General features: G+C 44.5%; 1 protein-coding gene across 2 annotated transcripts in view; it reads left to right on the top strand.

Moving 5' to 3' along the window:
- Positions 1-3,269: 3,269 nt before the first annotated feature.
- The window catches only part of MTMR2 (myotubularin related protein 2), a 67,000-nt gene continuing 47,868 nt past the window's right edge, over positions 3,270-22,401 (top strand). For both annotated transcript variants that reach the window (XM_052813024.1, XM_052813022.1), the window contains exon 1: positions 3,270-3,454. Coding sequence is in view for 1 of the 2 variants with exons in the window: in XM_052813022.1 (XP_052668982.1) it covers positions 3,366-3,454 (89 nt within the window). In the remaining variant the exon portion in view is untranslated. The remainder of the gene's footprint in view (positions 3,455-22,401) is intronic.

Here is a 22,401-nt window from a genome sequence, read left to right as displayed (position 1 = left end):
ACACACAGAGCTAGAAAGCCGCTTACTCAACCGACACGTAGTTTAAATACAATGGACACAAACACTATCTCCCTTTCACACTGAAGGACTGGGGCAAAAGTTTTACTTCCCCTCACTTAATCATGTTTTACACGGTACATGTACATACATCTTTGTGCTTTATTCACCACAGCTTTGACAGCCTCTAAACACCTAAGAAAGCCAGGCTATGTATTTTACACTTCTTATGTGCTATAAAGAAAAGTTACAACCACATACAATTTCAGAAAGTATTGGAGAATGTCTGCTTGTCCTTTACTTGGAAGTATCTTTCACACCCTTGATTCAAGAAAGTTCCTTGTCTTTCTCTCTTTTGGGATATCATTTACCTCAGCCGCATGGCATTAAAGTTGAACACAGAGAATGTTATTACTTATCCATCATGTTAATTTTCTTTTACTGTTTCCTGTGTTCAAATCACAGAATGGCCTAACATTCCCTCATAAAAAAAAAACAAATGATGATACTTGTAAGATAATGGTAAGGAATGTGGCAAGCAAAAGTAGGTTAACAGGCTGAACTATACTTACTTTGCATCAGTTATAAAACAGTCTTGTGAATTGTCCTTAATTGGTTTTGGTTACGTCAGGGCCTTTATTTAATTCTCCATCACTTGTAAGAGCCCTGAGGTAACTCACTTCACAGAGAGAAAATTCTGACTGACTTTGAAAGTGTGGTATTGTCGAGCAGAAAGACTCACTGAGCAGACTGCTAGTTTCTTTCAGCAGCAGGAGAGATCCAGGAGGTGATTAGCTTTGTTCTCATTTACAAAGCACCAGTGGGAATTTCTAAAGGATTTCACAGGCCCTGGGGATAAGGCCAAGAACAAAACAGGGCAGTGAAAAGCAAATAGAGCACTTCATCAATAAACTACTTACTTAGAGATGCCACATCAATAGCAAATTAGGAAGAAAGGAAGGCACTCTAATACTTTCACATAGCAAAGAAGGTTTATATATTGTTTTTATTCCTACTTGACTTTTTTTAAACAACTGCACCTCTATCAAACTAAGCTTAGCAGAGGGAATAGAGGTAATACCACCTCCCCACAAGGCTATTTGATAAGATTTGAAAGGGAGACACGCACTGCTCTGTGCTAGTTCTACAGCGCTGACCTCTCCCAAGGGTTACTACCGTCAGGAACTCCATCCTCGCTCGGAAAGGAGAGCAACAGTGGGAAAAGGCTACCAGGAGCTGCGTGACTGCTTACCAAAGATGCAAAACTACTGCTGCTACAGCAGACCCTGTTTGCTTGTCTCCCAAAAGGACACAGTCTGCTCGCCCAGACATAGGTGGGGATGGAAAGCTAAACAGAAAAGGAGGGGAGAGAGCATCTCATTTTCCATTAGTAAATGGTACTTCTGAAAGGCTTATTGCCCCTAACTAGAGGGAAAAAAGAATCAACATTTAAAAAAATTTTACAGCTGGAACAAAATCAGCACAGGTCTATCAATCTTTTCATTTTAATAATGTCAAAGCATTTTGTTTGGATTTTAACAGCGCAATAAAACACTAGCAATTAGCTTATTTTTTAAAACAAAAATCTCCCTTCTAACCAGAAAACAGTTTTCATGTTAGAAAAGCCTCCACGAACTCAATTTTCTATGCTGAACTCCCCCCGCCACCCCAGCACTAGACAAACTCACTTGCCAATTTATAAACTTTTAGTTCAGAAGATTAAGAAAAAATACAGGAAAAAACCCTGCTTCGACAAAGCCGTGTTTTCAAGTTTAAACCAGCTTCAAAACCATCCCACATCAACCTTGCTCAACAGCAGCCGATAGACACTAAAGGAAAGAACAACGGAGGCAATTTCATAGCCGCATCGTGCAGTCTCAGGCGGGGCTGCTGCGACCCCGCTTCAGCACCCTGCTCCCGTTCATGGGCTTCTGCATGATTTAAACTGGAGTTACACTCTGATGACAGGGACAAAACAGGAAACAACAGAAAGAGATACATCAACTAATTTATTCCTTGGAGCACAAAGAGGGATGATGATGTTTCAGCAACCACTTTACAGCCACATTCAGATGTTTAGAAGATACAGGGTTTATGCTGTTTTGAGGTAGTGTTTCAAACGGGGAGGTCCATTTGGACTGATGCTCCTGACATCGGGTGCTCTCTTTAACAACAAGCAGGCCTTACTGGAAACCCATCTGCCTACTAACACGTCCCCAGCGTTTCAGCTTCTTTGCCTCGTGGGAATTTTGCCAAAACAGCTGTGCATTTGGAAGATGCCTTCGCACTGGCTATGGGAGGCTTAAGATGCAATTCCCCCCTCTTCGTAAGCAATGCCAAGAGCTTTCCTCCTGCTCACCGAATTGCTCTAAGGAACTGAACATACCATGGCTCTTCCTGCAGAACATTTGATACCGAGCTGTGACTGCAAAGCTTCCCGGGCACAAATCGTCACATAGGCAGACGAGCTGCCAGCCAGGTAACTTCCCTCCCTGCGAGCACACAGAAGATGGGTGCCCGCACCCTGCGGACTCCCGTGATTTTGACCTGCCATGTTCGACAGCTCCTGCCCCATCCAGTTGAGGGGTAAACTCAAGGGGGATTCTTGAGCAGATACGGGCAATTAAGAATTTCAGGATCACAACCGGTTTTTATTACAGGTACGCATCCCAGCACAAGAGGGGGTCTCGGCAGAGCCTCTAGCAGGCTAGCCCAACACAAGTAAGAAGGTGACTTCAAGGGGGATCCTTGAGAGAGCCCATTTCCTTGCTCTTACGAATGACCACCGTGTCCCGGGGAGGGAACCCGGGAGCTGCCGCTTTCCCTTGGTTTTCAAGAGGCCAAGAAGGGAGATCCTGGCCGATTCTCCACCCGCACGGACAGACACCTCCACTCGCCGGCTGGCTCCCCCCTCTCCACCCCCTTCTCGCTCCCTAGGCGGGCGGGCTGAGGAGGCTGAGGAGCCCGCGGACCCCGGCCAGGCTCACCCTGCGGGAACGGCGGCGGGGCTGCGCCGAGGGGAGGCCGGGCACGACGCCCTTCCCCTCCCTCAGGCGCCCGAGCTCCGCGGCCCGGCCCCCTCCGCCGCGTCCGCCGGCCCGGCGAGGGAAGGGGCTGCACGGCGCCCCTGCCCCTCTCCCCGCCTGCCGGGACCGAGGGCGGAGGAGAAAGAGCCCGGCGCAGCACCGCCGCCGCCCCTCCTTCCCCGCAGCCCCGCGGCGGCGGGCTCGGCCCCCTCCCGCCGCCCCGCCTCAGCCCGCCCTCCCCGCGCGGCACGCCGGGCCAACATGGCCGCCTCCCGCCCCGCCGGGCGCCCGCCGCACGGCTGACAGACAGCTGCCCGCCCCGGGGCCGCCCCGCCGCCCGGCATGGAGGAGAGCTCCAGCTGCGAGAGCCTCGGCGCCGGGCGGGCGGCGGCGGCGGCGGCGCGGCCGCCCAGCGGCGACTCCCTCTCCAGGTAACGGCCGCCGCGCCATCGCCCCCCGCCGCCGCTCCGCGGGGGGCCGGGGCCGGGCTGCCGCTGCCGCACCGCCGCGGGGCTCGGCGGCTTGAGGGGCCCCTCGTCAGTCAAGAGCCGTCGCGGGGCGGGGAGGAAGGGGGCGAGGAGGGGTCGGCAGAGAAGAGGAAGCCGAGGGGATGGAGCCGGTGCCATTTTCCCCCTCGGCGGGCGGGAGGCTCCGGCGTTTCCCCGCCGCCGGGTCTGGCCCCGCGGGGTGGCCCTGCCCTTGGGGCGGCTTCGGGGCGGCGGTGCGGGCTGACAGGCGCGGGCACTGCTCGACTGCGGCCAAGCCGGTTTCTTTGATAGGCGTTTGGTCAGAGCAGGAGGAGCCGCCCCCGCCAGCCTTTCGATAAAAGCTCTCTAAATCACCAGAGCTGCGCTACCCGTCTTTGGTATGGGCAGTGAATGGATTTAGGAGATCAGCCGTGCAGGTCAGCTTTTGCTGGAAGGGCAGGGTAGGGCACCAGGGTCGTTAGCTGCCTTCCCGCACGCTGCTGTTCCCAAGCTGGGCCTTGCCCTGTGCTTTTTCAGTAACAGATTTCCTGGGGTGTGTTGAGCGTTTGTGGTTTTGTCCTCACGGCTTTTTCTGAGAGCTCGACTTTGCGTTCTGAATGACTTTAATGACACGTGGGTAATTGCCAAAGTCTTTAAGCCACAGAAGCCAAAAGGAGATTTTCCTGTTCCTCCCACCCTCCGCAGGCTATTGGTGAAGTTTGAATTTCGTGACTCAAAAGCGCGTCTGGCTTGGGCCGCGTGTTTGACGCAGGGGAGTGCGGTAGGGCAGCAAGGGAGGACGTTGGCTGATGGACAGGGGTGGTGGCGCGGGAGGCCCTGGGTTTCGTGGTAGGCCTGGGAGCAGGATGACCTGATGGCTGGAGGTTATTCTGTCCCGTGCTGGCTGCCCTTGCCATGCCCAGGTCGCAGGATCACAGGGTAACTCAGGCTGAAGGGATCTCGGCACCCCTCAGTCCAGCCTCCTGCTCACAGCAGGGACAGCTCTGAGATCAGATCAGGCGGCTCATGACTTACCCACTCTGGTCTTGAAAACCTACAAAGATGGGAGACTGCACAACATCTCTGGGCAGCCCATTGCCGTCTTCTGGATACCTTCCACATAAGCACGGAGGCTGCTTTTCGGTCCCCTGAAGCACTCTCTGCTCCAGGCTCCCCCAGCCTCTCCTCACAGGCAGGTGCTCCAGCCCCACCATCCCGGTGGCGCTTCCCTGAACTCCCTCCAGCTTGTCCATGTCTTTCCTGCACCGGGGGTCTAAAACCTGGATGCACTATTCCAGAAGCGCTCTAATGAGTACAGAGTGAAGGGAGGATCTTTCCCTGGATCTCCTGGCTCTGCCTCTGTTCTTACAGCCCAGGGTGGTGGTGGCCTCTCTGCTGCCAGTATGTCTGTACTCCCATGCTTGTTTTTTCCCCAGCAGGACCCCCAAGGCCTTTCCTGCAAAGCTGGTACCCAGACAGGCGGTGCCCAGTTTGCACTCAGTTTTCTTCCTTCTTGAGTCCTCCTTGCCTTCTCATCCTCATTTCACCCTCCTTCATCAAATTGTTCTGTTTTCTGCTCTCTATCTGTTTGCTTGTGCAGTTTCCCTGTGCCCTGCCAGATGCCTACGGGCCTCTTTTCCCCTTACCTCACTGACCCAATATACTCTTCTTTTTCCCTCTGCATCAGCTTGGGCAAGTTGGACCCATCTGGAGGTCAGTCAGTGTAAGAGACACAGGCCTATGAACACGAAAGAGAGCTTAACTCAGAAGAGCTGATGCCTACAAGGAAACTCCTGTTCAGCCTCCCAGCAGCATGCCCTGTGCAGATGGAACCATTGGGAAATTGAGATGATAAATCTGTTTCTGTTGAGCATGTACAAGGCTATGTCCTCCCAGCCCTGAAAAGGCCCAGACTTGAACAGATTTCTTGGGATATAAAAAGCTTTCAGAATTTCAAGTCTCTGCTCCAACATCTAGAACTCATAGAAGAAAGGTAGCCAATTTTTTGGATGCATTCCAAACAAAATATTTTTTCTCTAGCCGGGTGTTTGAAATAGATAAATGTTTTTCATCTGCAGTTATTAATAAAAAACCCCCTCATCTTGAGTTGCTGTATGCTGTGAAACTTTTTAGTTGAAATTGTTAAGATTAGGGCAAAATTATAAGAAAGTAAAAGGAAGTTCTTGTAATGAGAGATGTCTGGTGACCTTCAGAATGTTTATTACCAGCTTTCCCTGCAAAGCTAGTGATACTTATGCACAAATAAATAATTTTCCTATGAATTGGACTGTAGATCCATTTTTTTTGAGATTTTTTTTTCATTAAAGCTGCACTGCAGTCTGATCTTGTGCATCAGAACAATGCCCCTGAAGCTAATGGGACTATTTGTACGCATTGAAACATACTTATTTTCATCTCTGTGATTGTGGTCTAGTAGCTAGACCAACTTTGAATTGTTAACCTATGAATATAGAGATGTGACACATTTTCACTAAGTGATTTTGTTTAAAAAGAAAAAGTTAGCTTTGGGGATGATGTGAGGAGCACAATGACTCGTGAGGGTGCTGTCATCAGTTTTTATAATCTGTTCTATTTAAAAGGAACAACAACAAAAAATGAGTAGAAGGCCACTCATCCCAGATTCACAGTTACCTAGCAATGTGAAGCCTTATTGAGTTGTAGTTGACTGAATTGTTTTATGCAAAATTTAGAAGACTTGGAAAGATGCTAGTATTAAATGTATACAGCAGTGCATTCTTTGGATTCTTTCAGCTCCAGCTTGGAAGTTAAGTGAGTTTCATATTTGTAGAGATACTTAAGATCTAACTTCTCAAGTAAACATGCCTGGTAGAGTTTACTTATACATAATGTTGCTGACGTGAATAAGTGCCTTGAAGAACATATATATGTTTATTTGTCTTTTAATAATGCTCATGAGATATGGCAATAATGGCATTTGACAGTGAACGTTGCTTTGATATTTTGATAGACCCTAGTAATGTGCAGTACCTGTGCTCCCTGACTAAGACATGGGAATAACTAAACAAGTGTTCCCTACTTTCTCTCTCAACTAGAAAAATATTTGAAAAACTCTTTGAGACTCACGGTCTAGCTGTTTGTACATGGTAAAAAATCCCCAGCTCTACGTGGAAATACTGTTAGTTTCAAATGAGTGGGTCACAGCTAATTAGCTCAGCTGCCCTCACAGTTGTGCTGAAACAGCTATTCTGCTTTTCAGGTCTAAGCTGTCTCACCCAGTGCTAGTTTTGGGTGGCACAGCACTGGGCTCTGCAGCTCTCTGTGGTTTCTAAAGGTCAGTATTTAGGATGGACTTTCCCCTTGCATCCCGTTCTCGTGGAAGACAGATGACCATGAGCCAACTACTCATAAAGAGCTGCGGTGGTATTTAACTAGCAGCTTGCAAGGAGTGCTTGTGTGTCTGCAGTGTCAGGCCAGGAACAACCCGTGAGACAGAAGGAGGAGTGAGGTAAAACACTGATTCTAATGTTTGATGAGCTACAGCACGGTTATGTCCTAAAGACCAAGCTTTACTCAGTGTTATGGACTGCTTTTATATCTGTAAAATGGCCTGGGGATCCTGGGTGAATGAGTGATAAACACATTTCAGCTGTGTTAGTTAATCAGACTTCTTCAAAGACCACTCTTAAAATGAATTTGTAGGTAGAGTTGTGGGTGGTGTTTTTGTTTTGGGTTTTTTGTTTTGTTTTTTTTTAATTTGAAGTTGCATCTGGACCCTCTGACCTTTGGAATTCAAAGTAACAGCCAAAAAAATTCTACCATAATCTTTCCTTTTGTGAAAGGAAAGCCAGATAGAGCCATGTATGACTTTAGTAGAACACATGACTTTAGGAAAAAGGTGATGTCAAACTTCAGATATTTACTTTTCATTAAAAGCAATTAGGCATTGTGTTCATGCTATCTGTGTGATTATGTGCCGTAGTTTTTGAATGAATGTATATCTCTTTGTATTCCTCTGAAATGTTATCTGAAAAAGCGTATTACAATCCAGTCTGAACAACAGTCCAATAAGATATCTAAGAGGCTTTCGGTTAGTTCTGCTGAAGGTAAATTTGTATTGCCTGTGCAAAAGTGTGGAGGTGATTGTACTGTAAAGAAACTGCTATAGGAGATGTCAGTGATATTTCAACCTCAGTATAAAATGAGAGAAAGGGAGAAGGCAGTGGGCAGATGTTTCCTGCCAGCATGACCGAGCAATGTTTGATGTTACTACTTTCTGGTTGCTTGTTACTACCTCTCTACTGGTGGTTATCATCCACAGAGGTCTGCAGACGCAGTGGATCCTATGCGTTGCACTTTGACTGAAGCATATGAGAATAATCATGCTCCTTGTCTTTATGTTTGCAGGGATAACTCTGAAAACATAAACTCTGTGTAAATCAGTGCAACAGGGTCTGTTGAAGCAATAGCTCCATGAGGTATGAACTCCCTCCTTCGTCTCAAATAAGGTCCTGTCAATACCTGGTCTGATATAAGGCTACATTGAAGGAATTCTTTCCCCATGGGTGAGACTGATGCTGGAAGGAGTTGGGTCTGTAAGCTGTTGGCTGAGGAGGGTTTGCTAGCACCACATTGCTACCAGATGTATGAGCTTTGCTGATTGAGTTGTTTTGTGATGAGTCATTGAAGTTAAGAGTTTGAAAGGGAAGATTTTTTGCCAGGTCTGGTGTTCAGTGAAATGTGAGTAGCTGTCATTTTCCTCTCATGGGCTTTGAGACCACTTCTTGCATTTGATTTCTTATACGTGTGAAGCTGGATTTCTCAAGAGTTGTTACCATTAAAGACAAGTACGTTGCTGGCTGAGTGTTGATAATGAACTGTTTTTTGCATCTGAGAAACTTAACACTATGCCTAGAACCAATTAGCAACTCCAGATGGGCTCATTATCATTAATTTTAATATGTGAGTGATAATTTATAACACTTATTTGCAACTGAAGTCCATTCTGAGAGAGTTTTTTTTGTCTACTGTATATTGTGAAGATAAAGAGCAGTTTTGCCTTCATATACACTTGCAAAGTGAGGAGAATCTTTTATTAGAGTCTGAGGATTTGGGGCAGAAGATAATGAAAATAACATTCAGTCAAAAAGATTTTAGAGCTTTTAATTTACGCCTGGACTTGTGAAGAGAAACCATTGCCTTTAAAGAACTCGGTAATTGTTTTTAGTAGCAGTCTTTGGCTTGCACGTTTCTGCTCCTGCATTCAGCAGAAACCATTCTTCTCTTGGAGTGTGAGACCTTCAGTCATAGAAGTTTTCCTCTGTCAGGCAGACACACATCTCTTTGTCCAGGCTCTGACCATTCGATAAAAGTGCATGCATTTATTTTTAAAGTGTATTTTCCATTTGAGAATATAAAAATAAAATTGACACTCACATGTTTCTTGTAATTAATGTTATATTTATTGTAATTAATGTTATATTGCTGTTTAAAGGCCTCACAGGAATTTGGGGCACCATGGTTCTAGCTGCTATACAGATACAGAAGAAGGTGATGATTTCTGCGTTGAAGAGCCAGGGACCAACTATTTAAACGTGCCTAAGCCAGGACTACTCTATTTTTACTAATGCCTGGTGGGTAATTTTACTAAGCTCTTGGATGTGCAGTCAAGTGCTGAGACTTCTTGCTGAGAGATTGGGCGAAGAGTGAGAAAGTCTAAGGATGAGATGAAAAACTGATGTGGAGAGATGAGGCAAGATCTGACAGCTGGTGAGGAGTAAAGCTAGGCTCAGAACACGACTCTCTTGGGTCCCATCAAGCATTGCCTTTTTCTGAAGAGAGATGGTAATGTTATGTTGACTAACAGTCCGTTTGCTAGACAGTTTTGAGTTGTACACATAGTTCCTTAACTACAGGCTATTTACAACAGAGACACAATTACAGAACCTGAATTTTAAGATTGAGGATGACCTGACAATGTCAAATTACACAATTCCTATCTGTTACGTGATTGTACTCCTGCTGTGACTTCAGTTATAGGTTAACACCTGTCTTGAATATATTTTGTTACCTATTTCTGATGTTTTATTGTCTCCCTTCCTTTGCTAATTCTTTTATAGCTCATGTACAAAGGCAAGAACCGCATTTGGAAAGGTCATAGCACCTCTTGAATGGCTAAGTAGAATCAATAGTCCACATCTTCTTTCTCATGAATCTTTTCCCGATGACCAGCTTTACTGTTAGTGGTTTTTCAGTGCTGAGGGTATCAGGTAGCATAAAAAGAGACCTGATCCATACACTAAAGGGCTTATGTTACCAGAAAGCTTAGTTGAGAGAAAAAACCAGCAAGCATACATTAGAAATGCATCGGAAACCTTCCAGAGGTCGCTCTGATAAGGTGTTATATACAAGGTGTAGTTGTAAAACAGGACCTGAAAAAAGTGGTCTTGTTATTTGTCCATGGGAAGCCCATTCCACCATGAAGAAAAGGGTCACAGTAAGGTAATGAAGTACTTGGTTTGTAGAGGTGTTTGGGGTAACTCAGGGAAGTGAGAATACAGAAGAGGCACTGTCACGGTAATTACCCCCGTCTTCATTTTTAACTAAAAACCAGCTGGTTCTTTTATAGTCCCAGTAACTGGGAGCTAATTGAAGAAGAAAGTCAGTGAAAGACAACAAAAAATCAGTGGAACTTTTCAAGTATTTGTTTTTCCTTTTCCTACCATCTGTAGTTTCTTTTGCCAGACTATGTTCTCACTCAGTAATTTTCCAGTGATTTCAAGGTAGCTCTTTTCCTTGCTTCTCTCTCTCCTCTCTGCTCCATGAATTCTTTTCCATTGCTTTATAAACCCTGATGTATTTGATGAAGAGAAAGTGTTAGCAGTTTTCTAGTCCATAACCCCTTCAAGGTGATGTTCTAGTCATTTTGTTAGCTCTGTACAAATGCTCCCACTTTACACATCTGGCCTTTCTGTAGTCATCTGGCCGTGGCTCCAGAATCATTAATGGTAGGTCACCCAGTGGTTCAAATTTGATCTGGGTCAGGTGTGGGTATGTGATCATATTTCTGCTGAACTAGTTAGAAAAACACAAGTTTATGGGTTTTTTTTTCTTTGTTCTGGGAAGACAGGCAACACCTGTTTAGAATAAAACAACATTTTTATCTGGATTTATTTACTGTGATGTAAAGAGATTACATGCCCGTACAAAGTGTTACACTCAAAATCTTGTTCACGGGCAAAAAGGCAGCACATCTTTATATAGCAAAGAATTTATTGTTAGTGTAACTGAAATTTTGAAAGTCTAATCATTATCAGTCCAGATGCAATTATTACAGAAAAAAGGAAGAATAATAATGCAGTTAAAACTGTCATACGTACAGTTCTTAGTTTCTACTCCTCTTCCTGGTGTTATGCTTACCCCTCCCATACTCCTCTGGGTCCCAAGGTTGCTGGTTTTATTCTGGTGGTGGTGGGTGTTACGGCAAGATGTCAGCAGCTGGAGTACTTTGCTGGGAGAAGTATGAGGTTCATGTTGATGGTTTCTTCTTTCCTTACTGTAGGATCCAGCTGGGATCGTTTTAGTATGTTTGGTAAAACAACTTTATACCTATCTCTTTCTTCATTGGTCTGCAATTCCACATTACATCTGATTTTTGCTATATATGGGTATTGGCTTTTATATTTGCTTTTATGGGTATTGGATACTATTTCTTTGTTCTCTTTGTTACCCCTAAAACCAGTTTTGTCCAGCTCCAAGTCTGCGTTTCTTTAACTGACCATTGGTGAGTTGTTTATAGCCGTGGTCTCCAGTGCCAAGCCTGTGCCACGTCCTGGCACATCTCCACTTCTCCAGGCCTCTACTCTCATACTGGGCTGTTGTATTTCTCTATACGAAGTCATTACATTAGTGGTAGACAACTCATTCTATATAGAATAACTGCTGGTTACTGCTATATGTGCAAAACTGTGGTGCTACCACACACAAACAAAATAAAACAAAGTAGATACAGACACCTGGCCACTCACAGAAATTCACAACTAGACCAAGTAAAACAAAGCTGCAGGGAGGCCAAGAAAGTTCAGGCAAAGCAAGAGTAACAAACCTTGGTCCCGAGGCCTTGAAAATTCACTACAAAGCTTCTGGCCTACGAAGAGCAATGGCAGTACTGAATGACAGGGATAAAGTTTAACCCAGCTATATTTTTCTGAACAAAATTTAACTGGTGGAGTGAGTATACATCTGATAATTGCTTGGTGTTTTGTGAGCAAAGTGTTTGGTGGTTTGTTGTTTTTTCCCCTGGCACAAAAAGCACCAATACCTGAATTACTGAGCTCCTGAACTACAGCCTCATTCATACCTCCTGCCTTTAGTGAAAATAAAGCATTTGTGCTATTTTTATTGCTGTGCTAATAAATCCTATTGTTGATTTCAGTTGATATCACTGCTATAAGATGGTGGTCTTCTTGAAGAGAAAGATTGCACAGATAGGTAGTAGGACTAGCCTCATCAACTGTTTCAGCTAAATCTGCCCATGAAAGAGCTGAAGCCTGTGAACGAGTTGGTTACATATGGAAGATTATAGGGGCTGTCTGGCTGCTGTGGAGAGCAGATGCTGAAGGTGGGGGCAGGTCACTGAAACCTCTACTACCAGAGATGAGCTGCTGAAGGATGACTGTCAGAGAAGAGGTTGGTTTAACCAGCAAATGGGATACCTTTAACAAATCAAAACTGATCAGCATCTCATTTGTAAATAGAACACCTCTGATAAAGAAATTAAAAATGCGGGATCTTCTGCTCACATTTTACCCAAATTGACTTTTGGAGTGGGCTGTTCTTGAAAATTTGGGCTGCATCCTCTAGTCTAAGAATGGACATACCACTTCTACATTGAAAATGAGCCCCCACACCTCATGAGAGAGTGCTTCCCAAGACTTTTTCCTCAAAGGTGAAGAAACATGTTACCAGAATGGTCATTAAACGCTGGGGTATGAGAAGAAGAGTGTGGTGAGACTGTTTGTAGATGTGCTCAGGACTTGTGCCAGCAGAGCAGTCTTGGCCTTTGCTTGTTACCATCTGGTGGGGTACAGCTTCTGCTGATCACTGCTGCCTCCGGCACCACGGAGGGACATCTTTTATCTTTTTTTGCTAAAACATATTCTGATTCTAGATTCCACCTCCTGCTTCCACCTTCCACAAAGAAAAATACAGGTACCCTGGATGAGTTTTGTCTCATCTGACTGGATTGATACAGATCTCTGCTAGTCTCTGGGTTTCTTTTTGTAGACAATGGGGAAGAGTGAGTCATCTCAGTTTCTCCCCGGTGACTGTAAGAAGAGCCTACAGTGAGTAATTCAGATGTGACCACCTACACAGAACTCCCTCCCCATCGTTGTGGTAGGGGTAAAAAGTGCATTGAGTTTGGGTTGTTCTCCACTCCAAAAAAGGAAGGAGCTGTTTCTTAACTCATGTGGTTCCTCTTTTTGACATATTAACTAAATCTGTTTGCAACTGAGTAGCAAGCAGAGATTTGTAGTCTGGTTTCCTAAGCCCCGTTTCTTCATGTATGTGTGTATATCTGTCTGGTTTGTCCACTAATAGTTTTTGTAACAGTTGGACAACTTGAACCATGTTTGACAGAGGAGTGAAAGTAATAACTTATGACAAGTTTTGCATTTAAACAAAGATGGAGATGGGAAGGGAGCCCACGTCAGTTTTTCCATTACAGAAAAAGCTTGTTCCTTTTTCAACATAAGGGCATACCTAGATGAGAAAGATGTCACAAATATGTGCAGATTCTTGTGGACAAGGCTTTTCTCAGGTTGGAGAAATACATTATATTCTTTCATTTTTGCATTTCCTTCTTTCCATGTGCTTTCTCTGGTGTCTGCTAAAGGCTGTGTTCAGTTGAAAACAAAAAGCAAATACAAACTTCTCTGCCACAAGACACTCATCTTCTGAAAACCGGGGCAGGATCTAGTTCAGATCCATGTGAAGTAGAATATCTTCATGTGAAGTAGGTATCTAAAACTTCCCTACCCTCAGCAGAGTCAGTACACTCCACAAGTAATTCAATTGAACAAGATAAGTGCCCACTCTGGGAGAGCTGAACTGTTGTCTAGACTCCATTCCCTGGGTTTCCATTGACGAAGTGGAAGCATAGACACCTGTGGTATCTACCATCGGGAGCTGAACCATCCAGGCCTCATTGATCCTACTCCTGTTTGGGTTTGGTTTTTGCATACACTGACTTCTGCTTGAGGAAGCAGAAGTGGCAGGAGGAAGTGGCTGTGGGTGATCTTAGATTAGTCCTCATTTCAGGCGCATGAGAACTGATTTACAGAAAATCTTCAGATGAGCTTGCAAAATTTGTGTGCCTCGTTTCGTTGTAAGGTGGAGGAATTTGAAAGACTTTTGTTTTCAGTGTATACCCTACAACTGGCCAGTGGGGTGAATGAGTTTGCAGAGCTCTTTGGCAAATCTGGGCCATATAGAAATCAATGGCTGCTGAGCACTTTGGAAACTGGGCTTTGTATTTAGACAATAAACGGGACTGAGTTTGTGGGGAAACCTGGTCCCAGGTACGACTGTTGAACCTGGGGACTTCGACTGATGGACCACAATCTTCAAAGATGCTGGTCTTTCTGGAAGTTGTGACAAGATACAGGTGTTCAGTGTTTCTAAAAACATCCTGTTGGGATGCTTGAATTTTGGGAAATAAAAGACCCCAAATTATTGAACACTTGTCTTACTTTAGCCTTGAGACTCTGCTAGGAACCAATTTCATGCAGGGGCTGGGCTGCCAACAGAATATAGTTGTTCCCAATTCTTTTTTGAGCCGAGTCTGGCAGAGCACGGAGCTGTGTAGTGTCTGTGAAAGCTTATCAAGGTGTTACGCTACATCAGTTTTGCTAGGTGATGCAAGACTCTCCAGATTGGCTGCATTTATATATTCTTTCTTCCTTTTGTTTTTTCCCAGGATGGAACAAATAATGTCATTGATGAGTAAATCCCTGGTATTTTTAATTCCTGTGGGTGTTTGGTTTATTGGGGTGAGGGAGTTGTGTGGTGTGTGTTTGAAAGAAAATCAGAACATTTAACAATATGTGTTACATTCCAAGGTGTTTTTTCAACAGCGAAATAGGTAGGAATCTAAAGAAAACATGAGACAGCACATGAACTGTGGGAAGTATACATATATTTGGTTAAACTATACATAACTGGTTCTTAGCATGTAACTAGAAATTAAGGCACTGCTGGAATACAAATAGTAAAAAAGAAGTTTTATCTTTTTATCCAGTTCTCCTTTCTGTCCTAAAGTGAGTACTTACTAATGTAGGTATTATTTCTATTTCTTTCCTTGATCAAGTTAATATTTTTCTAAATAAATAAATAAATAAATATTAACAAGCAAACAAAAGATTTGATATCCTGTATTGGTTTCCATTTTTTCTGCTTCTTGCTCTCAGACTCTGGAGTTGTTATTGCAGCTTATCATGGGACTGTTTGGATTTGCATCAAAATCCTGATAATTTTTTACTTGTATGTGTTTTTCTCTGGCTTAATATATTTTAAAGGAAGGGGGTGGAAGTTTGTATGGTAAATATAAATACTGGTGAACTGCAAGAGTGGTTTTGAACTGTATGTAGGATTTCCGTCATGACTTTTGTCTGCATTCAAAGTGCTTGGGGAGGCAGTTAGATGTTGCCAGCCCTTTTTCTCCTGTGGGGTGCAGTGGTAAATCCGAGGTTGCTCTGATGTAGGAGATGGCAGCACCACTAAGGTCTCTTACTTCTCTGCCACAAAATGTCCCGGGCCCTGGAATCAGCTTCTTCCACAGGCAGGGATAAGAGACACGGGTGGTCTTGTAGCACCAGGAAGCACTTGGATTTGGATTCTTGAGTTGCCTTTGTGCTAGAGGCAGTCATGCTGCATGGAGAGCCCCGTGGCTGTGGACTGCCCAGGCTGCAGCCTGGGCTGTTTGGGGGAGAAGGCTGCAGGTCAGCACGTGCTGGTTTGTCACGGCCGGAGCAATCACTTGCCAGACCTCCAGTCAATCACTGATCTTCCTAATGGCTTTCACTCTGTCACTGTGCAGCACTTCTTCAAGTGCTGCACCATCTGAAGCCTGAGGTGCTGGAACTTCTCTCCCTCAGCCATGTTTTTTTGACCTAGAAATAGTGTTTTCTCAGGGGGAGGGGGCATCTTCTTCACTTCTAGTTCAGTCCTGCCCTCCGCAGCACCTTATATTTGAAACCAAAGGCTCTAGCTCCTGAACAACCCCAAATGATCCCCAAAAGCATAGCAATAACCTAATGTGTAGGAAGGCGCAGAGATGAGCGGATGGGAGCACTGTTCTAGCAGGCAACCTTGTTTGTGTTGATGGTAAGCAGGATTGTGTTTTGAACCCCTCTTCACCTTATAGTCTTAATTTATTTTCAGTGGTAAGGGTCTGTCCTGGTGATTGGAAACCCCAGAGCTTTGGAGCACAGACCCAGATGTGCACACCATCTCCGGGAAGTCTGTGGAACGTTTCTCCCAAGCCCTAGGGCAGAGCCAGAACGACCAGGCTGCCTTTCCATTGCGTCTCACCTGGGGAAGGTGGGTTGCTTGCCTTGCCCACCACTCGCTGCCCAAACTCCTAATGCTGCAAGCGAAGGCGCTTGTGCTAGTGGTGGATTTTGCAAGTCAAACGTTTCCATTAGGAACTGGAATCAGACCAAAGTACTGGATTATCAGCCTGCTTTCAGGAGGTAGTAACTAATTTTGGACTCCGTAGATACAGGCTTAAATTTAGTTGGTGAAACAGAGGTAAAATGTCAGTTCCCTGCAGAAGTCTAACAACTTCTTGAAAAATAATTTTTTTTTTTTTTCTTCTGTTTTCTTCCTTGTAGCTGAGCACCATCCCATACCAGCGTGGAGCTTCTTATAAACCTAACTCCCCTTTTTTTCCTCTCGTGAATACAGATCATTTTGTAGTTATCTTCCATGTGCTGATCAGAGGATATCGGTTCAGGCCTCTGATAGCTGCTGTTCTTCCTCTTTTTTACCTTCTGGATTGTTTGACTCATGAAAGTATGATACTGTGGGCTGCTCGCTGTTATTAATTACGTGCTGCATATTGGTTTGTCTTTGGGTGTTGGCCTTCTATTCTCGGAATCTTGCAAATATTTTAAACAATCAGCCTATTGTTTAGCAAGTGTTCTACACACACTGTAGGCCTTTTGTGAATTTGTGTTTAAAAAAAAAAGAATGACTAATGGAGCACGAACGGTGCTTGTGACACTGTAGTCCATTGTGTAACCATTGAGAGCAAAATTTGCATTCCTAGAAAAGCTTGTTCACGGTCAAAATATAGGACATTCTCTTTATGGCTCATGGGAAAACATGTACTACATATTCAGCTCAGGATGCTACTTAGAAGGATCAACTTTTAAAAAATGACATTTTCCTCCTTTGGAACATTGAAGTTGGACTGAGACCCGGCTTTGCCTGGCAACAGAAGTGAATCTTTTTCATTCAGGCAAGTGGCGTGGGGGGCTATTTTAGGTCTGTCACACACATGCACAAGGATTTGTTTGCAGAAATGGCTTCTTTTTAAGATGTCGTTAAGCTCAGACGTTGCAGGCCCTTCTGAATGGAGAGGGTACATTATTATATTATATAACTGTCTGCCTCCTCTGAATGCCAGAGGAAGCCTGGCGGTTGGTGCTTTTCTTTCCTTCAAAAGCATATTTGTTTATGCCTTCTTTTTTTCCCCTCTGAGATTGTTACAGGTCAAGCAGAGGTTAAAGTAGGATCTTTAAATGTTTAGAAAAATTGTGAGTTCCGTGTACTTCTGAAATGCAGCAGTAGTCTATTCTGTGTGTGCCTAAAAAGAGAGTACTGGGTGTTCGGAGGGGGTAAGGGTGCATCTCATGTATGCTCTGCATAGTTTCCTTTGGTACTTGTCTAAGTAGGATAAGCCTGTTTTGATTTTCTATTTCGCAGTCAAGAATTAAGATTGAGTTGCTGCTCGCTGGAGTTACTACTCCTTTGTCCATCCATGTAAGCTCTTCAGGAGACGGGTTGCCTGTTATTATGGGCATGCGCAGTGCCAAGCGCTGTGGGATTCCTGTCCTGGGAGAGATGGTGTTAAGATGCTAAAACTTAATTTACAGTGGCAGAGCCTGTTACTGCCCTGTGGCAGAGTGGAAGCCAGCGTGCCCAGCTCCTGCTGCAAGGCCCAGGTTCAGTCAGATGCCAGCTGTGCTTTCAAGTGCTTGCCTGAACACAGGCGTACGAGGGACTTCTGAGTACCCTTATATATATATGTACAGATAAGGACTATGGGGATCGCTTAGCCTTAGCACAGATCCACAGAGAGCTGCTGTAAATGGGAGAGCCTGATGTGGGCAGCAGCTGGATTTCCCAGGCCAGTTCAGCCAGTACTAGCTAGGACAAAGTCATATTCATGGGGAACAAGCACCGGTTTGTCTCCCTCTGCTCTGATGAGACCCAGAAGGTTTTTCAGTATTTCTTTTTCCTTCTCTGAAAGAAACAGGAGTGTTGAAAGTATTGAGGAGGGAGAGTTGTCGGCTTGAATTTGGGAAGTGAGCCGGGAGCGCTCAAAACCTCTGTGTCCTTATACTTTAAAGAGAAGTGCCCAAGTGCTGCAGGTGCTCCTATTCATGGCCCTGCTGTAAATCTGAACCAACTGGATCCTGCTGCTCTCTTGGCACCTGAAACTTCCAAATTAAATTGTATTTGCCACTAGTCATCATTAATTTGCAGTTTTCACCGTGATTAATTTTAGGAATGTACATAATGAGAAACTCTTAAAAAAACAGGAAGAGAGGAAATGGAAATTTGCCCTCTGTGGTGTTTTTCTCATTTATGACCTCTGTGGCTGAAACTGTATTGCCCAGTGGTGCATTTTATCACCTGTTTTCCGAGTCAGTTCAGTGACTATTGAAACAAAACATTCAGTTTGATGCAGAAGAAATGGTGTGAGCAGCTCATGCCAATTAGTGTCTGAGTCACTGTCACACCTCTGCAAGCAATGAAGCAGCTACTTGTTGTACTGGCAGGGAAGGAATATTCATAAAGAAGGTGCTGGAGAGGTGACTATCACCACTGACTGAATTTTGGTTGTGTTACTTATAGGAGTGAGCCAGGTCAGTATTTTAAGACACTGGTACAAAAAAATAGGTGTCTTTGAGCCCTATGTATATGCTGTTAATAAAAATGGTGTATTTTCCAGAGATGTGTTTTCCTCCTGTCCCATCAGTTTTTTGCAGAGTTCTCGGAGTTAAACTCGGACACAGGTTCCCAGTCATGGGGGTATTTTTCCGCCTTAATTTTTTTTTCCCCTTTTGTTGTCTTTTTTTCTTTTTTTGAGCAAGACAAAGGTTTCTTCCTCAGTTTTCAAAGTCTGAACAAGTGTCTTCAGAAATTAGCAGTAGTTTCTCAGGGAGTTGCTACCCATAGGATCATAAAATGGTTTTGGTTGGAAGGGACCTTTAAAGATCATCTGGTTCCAACCCCCCTGCCATGGGCAGGGACATCTTTCACTAGATCAGGTTGCTCAAAACCCCATCCAACCTGGCCTTGAATGCTTCCAGTGGTGGGGTGTTCACAGCTTCTCTGTGCAACCTGTTCCACTGTCTCACCACCCCCGTTGTAGCCAGTCCCTTTCTGCATAGGATTGTTTCTTATCTTTAGGAAGGCAAGTATGTGTATACTTTTTATATTCTTGCTGAACAGAAGTATAGCAGAAGGAATATATGTGTATGTTTTTTATGTTCTTGCTGAACAGAATGAGGCACACCTTTAAGATGCTTGCTTGGAAATGACCGTTCTCAGCAATTACAAGCTGGGATGGTTTAGCTGGACCATCCCTTAAAGTAATGTCATGACCTTTGTCTCAAGTTTTGCCAGAAGTTGTTGTGAAGTTTTATGTGATACGTGAAATTGGTTGTCGTGACTTTCTTCTTGGGTCACATGGCCTGAGAGAAGAGGTTGTATAGTGTGGTTGTCCTTAGGCTGATGTTCACAGAAAGCTCTTCATAGAGATCTCCTAAGAGTTTTCCTTCCTGTGGAGGGTGAGGAAAGGGAAGGAAGCTACCCTCTTTTTGGAGTACAAAGAACGTTGTATTAAATTTCCTACGATAGGGATAAGGATACAGGGAGGAGAACTCAGTCCTATATAAATGGTGTACTTGTCTGCATCAGCTTAAAGCTGCGGGGTTTCACAGTTCGATTTGGGCGCTTCCTTTGCATCTCCGTGCTTATCTTCTACCTGACCGGAGTTCACTGTGTCGCGCTCAGACCCTCATGTGGTCAAATTGCCATCTTCAGAAGCTATACTTGTGCTTTCTCCTTCCAGGGAAAACTGTTGCTTATCTACTCTAGGAAAGTAGTAACTTCATATTCAAACTCTTTTGGTAACAGTTGGTGAAACAAATGGCAACTGCAAGTTTTTATTTCTTTTCCTTGGCTTTCTTATACACCGTGTTTTTTAGATTGCAGGGGTCTGGGGGTAGAGATTGCCTCGGATGACTTTGGCAGATGCCATTTAATGGCGCTTTTTGAAGTGGCTATAACACTTTATCACTTCTTTCCCCCAAGATATGTCCCCTGTACCTTCATACTTTAATGGGGTAAGTTTGCATGTCTCAGACACTTCTGTTTGCAGCTTCTTTACATCTTTGTTGACAGTTTAAGCTAAGCACACTGGCATACCTTCAGTTCTGCTACGGATGCAGTAATACCTTTCAATTGCCTGAACAAGAATCACCGGAGGGCATCTGTCTGAGTCTGAATTATGTTTGAAAACCATCTGGCATGTTGTGGGATAGTCCTAATAATAACAAAGAATACTTTATCAGGAGTTGAGTCATTGTGCTTCGTTTCCATTGTAATTCTCTTATTAGTTGCATATATGTATTCCATATAGCCAAAGGGTTAATACTGCGTGCAGATACTGTACAAGATCATTGTGCCGACAGCTCTCATTTGGACTCATTTATCATTCAAAATCTGGCCATAAGAAACACATTTAAATAATAAAAATAATTACTAAGATGAAAGACATAGATCAATGTTAATTGCATCCTAAACCTGTTTCCTGCTTCTGCATGGGGAGGGAGGAAGGAGAAGAGAAGCAGGGATGGCAGTAGCAGGAGTAAGGTGCTTTCCCTGAAGGTGCTTTTGAGCTGTTGTAGGGGTCTCTTTTTGCACTTAACACAGACATCCGTCAGCAGGGACTGTGTGGAGCTGCTTGAGCCTGAAGCATGGGAAGATAAATGTTCCAGGAGGTCCTTGGTCTTCACAGGTTCCTCACAGGAACATCTGCACTCACTTTCTTTCCTGTAGGAAGAGCTCAAAGCATTTTGTGAACCTGACTATATGTTGTTTCCTAGAACCTTAATGACGTTCAGAGATAATATCGTTATTTTGCACGTTTATTAAGTTGTATTGAACCAGACCTTCAGCTAGCAGTGATTGGCACAGCTGCACTGATTTGTAACCCTTGCTGGAATCTGCCCAAACCTACCTGTGCTCTCAAGTGTTTGTCAGGTGCCCCTGAACCCAGGAGTTATGTCTGACCGTTGTGCCCGTGCCATCCCTAAGGTTTGCTCTGTGTTGTCTTACTGGTGACATTGGGGTATGTCCCTGTGAGAACAGAGCATCTTTGGTGGAGTCCTCAGCATTTTAGACTGATACCAGAAGTACCCCATCATGCTGCCAAAAGTATTGTACGAGACAGCTTTAGCTTTATGTTGGCAAAAGCTGCGATAACGTGCAGAAGCTGTGACAGAAGCAGGAGTAAATGATTTGCCCAAGGTGATGCAGAAGGGCTGGTGGCAAAGTGTGGAGGGAGCTCTGGTCTCCTCATTCCGAGTTTGCATGTCGGCCCCAGGACGCTCTCCCACTCTCACCCACCCAAAGGCATATGAAACTGCGTGGTTTGAGGATCTTTCCTTTTGCCTTGGCATCAGAGATTGACTAAACCACTGAAGCTAATAAACTTCTCATGTGCATGCAGGGACATCAGGTTAATTAGTTCGCTAAGCAGCGGAGCTGGAGCTGTGCAGCTGCCTGACAGTGATAAGAGGAGGGAGCTGCAAGCCAACAGCGTTTCGGTTGTCTGCTCCTTCGTTCCATCTCAGCTCCCTATAAATGATGGATGAGGAGAACAGAGGCAGCGAGCCAAACATATGCAACCTATGCATACTGTGCAGAGCAGCATAATCCAAGCGGTATTGTTTGCTGTGTGTGCAGGCAGCGCTTCCCAAAAGCTCGCACTGCTGTCGCTGGAGGGAGGCTTCACCGGTGGTTTCTGCGGGAGCAGAAGGACGCTGGTGGAGGAGGGAGCTTTTGAAAATCCACTTCTAAAATGCAAATGCTTTCCTTCATTAAAACCCACTTGAAGCCAAGTGTGATCAACAAACACGAAACACTTTCACAGCTCAGACATGCTGTGGATTATGGTTCTCTTTTTTTTCCTGCGTAAAGCAGTTTGCCCCTTAGCCTGCTCAAGTGAAATTAACAATTTCATAAAAATCTTTGGTCTACAATGATTAGATAATCACTCCTTGTGTATTAGGTAGACACTGGGAATGTACCAAGGCAGACAATGTGTAAGCAGAAAAACGGGTGAAATTTTGATCCTTTTGTTAGCACTGTCCCTCCCTGGGAGCTGTTAAGAGCAGGTTAGACAGACAGCTCTCAGGAGTTGTTTGGGTGTAGCTTGTCCTAGCTTGGAGGCAGAGAGGCTAGCACACTCCATTAAACCTTTCCAGCCTTTCCAGCTCCCTTTTCTGTGACTAAAGGATGTGAAATTCTTGATGCAAATGCTTCTACTAATAGGTTACTGTGCTCAGTGATTTAGCGGTGGTTGTTCAGTGAGTAGGCTGTCCTATGTGGTGCCCATGTGCCAGGTTAGCTGC

Source organism: Harpia harpyja, chromosome 17 (genome assembly GCF_026419915.1).
Source record: "Harpia harpyja isolate bHarHar1 chromosome 17, bHarHar1 primary haplotype, whole genome shotgun sequence".
Classification (NCBI taxonomy): Eukaryota; Metazoa; Chordata; class Aves; order Accipitriformes; family Accipitridae; genus Harpia; species Harpia harpyja.
This window is presented reverse-complemented; position numbering and strand designations above follow the sequence as displayed.